This window comes from Temnothorax curvispinosus, unplaced genomic scaffold (genome assembly GCF_003070985.1).
Source record: "Temnothorax curvispinosus isolate PA1 unplaced genomic scaffold, ASM307098v1 QBEX01004312.1, whole genome shotgun sequence".
NCBI classification, from domain to species: Eukaryota; Metazoa; Arthropoda; class Insecta; order Hymenoptera; family Formicidae; genus Temnothorax; species Temnothorax curvispinosus.
In genome coordinates, this window is record NW_020214092.1 from 960 (window position 1) to 4937 (window position 3978).

General features: G+C 30.9%; 2 protein-coding genes across 3 annotated transcripts; one reads left to right on the plus strand and one right to left on the minus strand.

Annotated features, from left to right (window-relative positions):
* The first annotated feature begins 365 nt into the window (after positions 1–365).
* Positions 366–1482, plus strand: LOC112453411 (zinc finger CCCH domain-containing protein 10-like). The gene is made up of 2 exons (XM_025014192.1): positions 366–559; positions 790–1482. Exons 1-2 carry the CDS (start codon positions 535–537, stop codon positions 1281–1283), a joined length of 519 nt encoding a protein of 172 aa, XP_024869960.1. The 5' UTR covers positions 366–534; the 3' UTR covers positions 1284–1482.
* Positions 1483–2147: 665 nt separating this feature from the next.
* On the minus strand, positions 2148–3420 carry LOC112453410. Of its 2 annotated transcripts, none has more exons than XM_025014190.1 (3): positions 2821–3420; positions 2551–2735; positions 2148–2276 (listed from the first exon to the last, which is right to left on the minus strand). In XM_025014190.1, the coding sequence occupies exons 1-3, from the start codon at positions 3134–3136 to the stop codon at positions 2256–2258; spliced, it is 522 nt and encodes a 173-aa protein (XP_024869958.1). In that variant the 5' UTR covers positions 3137–3420; the 3' UTR covers positions 2148–2255. The 2 variants fall into 2 exon arrangements, with proteins under 2 accessions (XP_024869958.1, XP_024869959.1); XM_025014191.1 differs by having other exon boundaries at positions 2148–2269; positions 2550–2735.
* Positions 3421–3978: the final 558 nt, after the last annotated feature.

The window sequence follows — 3978 nt, forward strand, 5'->3', positions numbered from 1 at the left end:
TCCATTTCATGATCTCTTTCTACAAAATAATATATAAATACACAATTTTTAACACATAAATAATTAGCGTACATAACATACTGTCTGAGATGCAATAATTGCGGACTTGTCAGCAAATTATTTCTGTTTTGTTAACTTTGACGCTTAATATCTGTAGCAGAAATAATTTGTTAAAGCAGAGAATAGTTGGTATATGAAAAGTATATATTTATATTTATGCATTATAAGTATGCATACGTTTCAAATTCGAGCACTTTTGCATGCGCATGCGGCCACGGAGCATGCGCATGTAGCCACAGAGCTGACAGAGCATGCGCATGTGACCGCGGGACATGTTCATGATCGCTACATCACGTTGTTATGACAAGATTTCTAACCTGAGAGTCGTCAACTTTAACGCTAAATATCTTGCTTCGCAGGGCAGACCGCCGCATTTTTCTGCCAGATTCTTTCGTTTCGTGTCAAAACGCGTCGAATGAGCATAATTTTATTGATATTCGAGGTGCAGCGCGTATTCTAAATAATTACCAAAATATGTCGTTTTATGGTTCACAGAAAGGTTGGTATAATTTTATATTATAAACGTATTCTTTTGCCGGCTTAACGTGCAAGGACCTGCATACGGGTATTCTATACTCCTTATTATCTAATATATAAACGGTTGTAAGTTATTAATAGATTAACAGTTTTAAGGTATTAATTTTAAAGTAAAAACTTCGATATACAATATACGATTCTGTTTTATTTCATAATTTTATACTACCATATAAATTACCAAAAATGTTTTAGATAGCAGCTTGCAGAAATGTGAAGATTTTAAAAAATGTTGCTGCACCAATTTGGATTGCAGTTTCATACACGAATATAAATACTGCTACAATTACCAAAATGCTACCTGTAATGAGAAAAACTGCCCATTTTTGCATTGTACCAGCGTTGAACAATATCGCTATATAATGACAGGAAAAACAACTGAAAATCTGAAGAAAGAAGTTGGCAGAACATTACAAAACACCAATATATGTGGCGATTTTAAAAATAATGTTTGCAAACGATCGATTTGTAATCGTCGACATGTCAAACTAGATGACCTGCAACCGTTAGAGTGCCCGATATGTCGAGATACAATTACTTTAAAATCTATTGGTGTTCCACTTTGCGGACACATGTTCTGTTACAATTGTGGATTGAAATGCTTAAGTAGTAATACTGTCAAGGGAGGATCAATTGTAGTATATTGTCCGATGTGTCGATCCGAGCAACCGTATAAAAAATTAATGTAATCGTTCTTTTATATTGTGTATTCTATACTATGTATACTAAATGTGCATTCCATTTCACGCATGATGTGCATAATGCATCATTTATCCTTGTTTATTTCGGTGAACAAGAAAGATAAATGCATTATGTGCATCATGCATGAAACAGAACGTACCTGTTATCAGCATAAGGCACATTTTTAGTATATTTTATTTTGTGTATTTCGCTTATATTGTTTTCTGCTTATGTAGTTTTTTGCTTGTATAATTCAAATGAAGAAGATAATTCGTTTAGCGAAATCAAATTTTGCATTAATGTTCCTTGTGATGAAATTATATTAATTTATACATGTCATAAGATATTTACGTAATATCTGTTCAAGAAAGTTGTCTAAAACTTTTTTTTTATTAATCTGTAATTTTTACTTTTTAATTATCAGTAATTTTTATCAAGATAATATAACTATTATTGTTTCATTTGTCAACTTTGTATTATGAAAATTAGATCTGATAAGGTAAAAAAGTATTTTGCAGTAAATTAAACTGTACATACTATAATAATCATATGTAATAACTTATGAAAATTATTTTATGAGAAAAAGTAAAATGTCTCAGTAATTACATTTTTCAAACGTTTCTGGCTAAAATTATTGTAAACAGCTACGGAACAAGTAGGTATTGCATTTTGCGGATGTAAGATTATGTTTATTAAATGCGCTTTAGACATTTTCGAGATATCTTCAGCACAGTTTGATGCTAAATCTTTTTCCAAATTTACTTGGATAAGTAGGTTTTACTAAAAAATTTTATTAAAAATATTTATTAAAAAAATTAATACAAAAAATGGTATTTTTTTTATATTGTAATGAATATTATATATGACTAATGAATATATATAATGAATTATATGTAAGAATATAAACTTTGAAAATATTACGATATGCTTTCTTTTGTTCTCCAAATAACGATATTCGTTCTTCTGTTCTTTTAAGTGCATCAATTTACTCCAACTGTAAAAAATTTTGTCTTCATTAAAATCATATATAAATTTAAGTAATTTGTTTCCTTGAACAGGTTTTCTTCAAAATAAATGTATATATATTTAAAAGATTTTTGAGCAATAGATTGTCAGAATAAGTTTAAAATGTTTAAAAAATTTTTTTGCCATTTACATATTGCAAAATCTTCTTTAAAGTATTCTATAAGAAATATATTTAAGCAAATTCTATTAGAACCTGTTATTTTAAATATCGAATATTGTATAAATAAAGATCTTAATTTTTAACTTACATATTGTAAACATCCCTGTCCATTTATTACATTTTGTACAATAGTAAACAGGAACAGGGCCTGCTAGTTGGATTGAAAACCGGTCTGAGCAATACTTGCAATACGCATGGCCACAAAGCAATGCCGTAAGGTTGCCTTGCGTTAACAAAATATAACATTTATTGCAGCATGGTAGCACATTTCTCACTGAAAACAGAAAGTACTTTCGTTAATTCACCTTTGTAATATAAATAATCAAATACTAAAATACTAAAATAGTTAAAAAACTTACTATTGCTACCAGCTGTTTCACACGTTAAACAAGGCCAAAGGCATTCTCCTAACATGCCTATTGTACAAGCATGTGTCCTTAATTTTTCTGGAAGAGATTCTCTTAAAATATATGCCAACCGTTTCATTTCATAATACACAGTATGTCGGAAAGGTCTTATATTTTCATTAATTTCACAGACTTCATACTCTGTGAGATGTACGAATTTGCACAATTTATTTCTATTGCATGATGCTTTAATGCACTTTTTTACTGCGTGATCCATTTTACAATCCTGTCTACAGCATACGCGTATCATAAAATCACGACAAATCATTATGAAATAAAGTTGGAACAAATATCCTTTACTCGAATTATACGACACAAGCGTAAAACAACATGAGCAAAATATCACACAAGCGAGGTTAAGCAACTCTTAGGGGGATTCTACAATAAGTTGTAAATGTCTTGTCGCCAATTGCAAACACCATGGCCTAGTTTACACCGACTGTTTGATACGCGTACCAAATACTATATCCGTATCAAATTTGTATCAAATCTCGGTTTACACCGGGATAACCCGAGATTTGATATGAATTTGATACGGATATTAGTACTTGGTACGCGTATCAAACGGTCCGGTGTAAACTAAGCCCATGATAGGACGATGTGATTCGTTTGCAACTTATTGTAAAACCCCTCTTAAGGTAACTTTTCATACGGCAGCACGCTGTGACAACAGTTTGCAGTGGTTCACTATCATTGGTTAAAAATTTGTCATCAGATGACGCATTTCAATTTTTAACCAATAACAGCGAAATAATATAGAAATGACACATATTAATGTCTATACTTTTGTTTTCTAAAAGGATTTTCAAATCTATGAAAGTAATACGAAGAAATCCTTTTACAAATTTTTACAAAAATTCAGTTCCGCGGACGATTATAGGATTCTCTTAAGGAATCACAAAGCGCTCACTGAGCAGCTTTTTCCGCTGAACGTGCCCATTAGTTAAAAATTTTTTATCAGATGACACATTTCAATTTTTAACCAATAACAGCGAAATAATATAGAAATGCTGCTGCAGCATACTGCGTATGAAAAGATACCTTAACATCGAGCAATGAATACCAGTCTAATAAATCACGGTACATATACGTGCATGGTGTAAGAAGAAA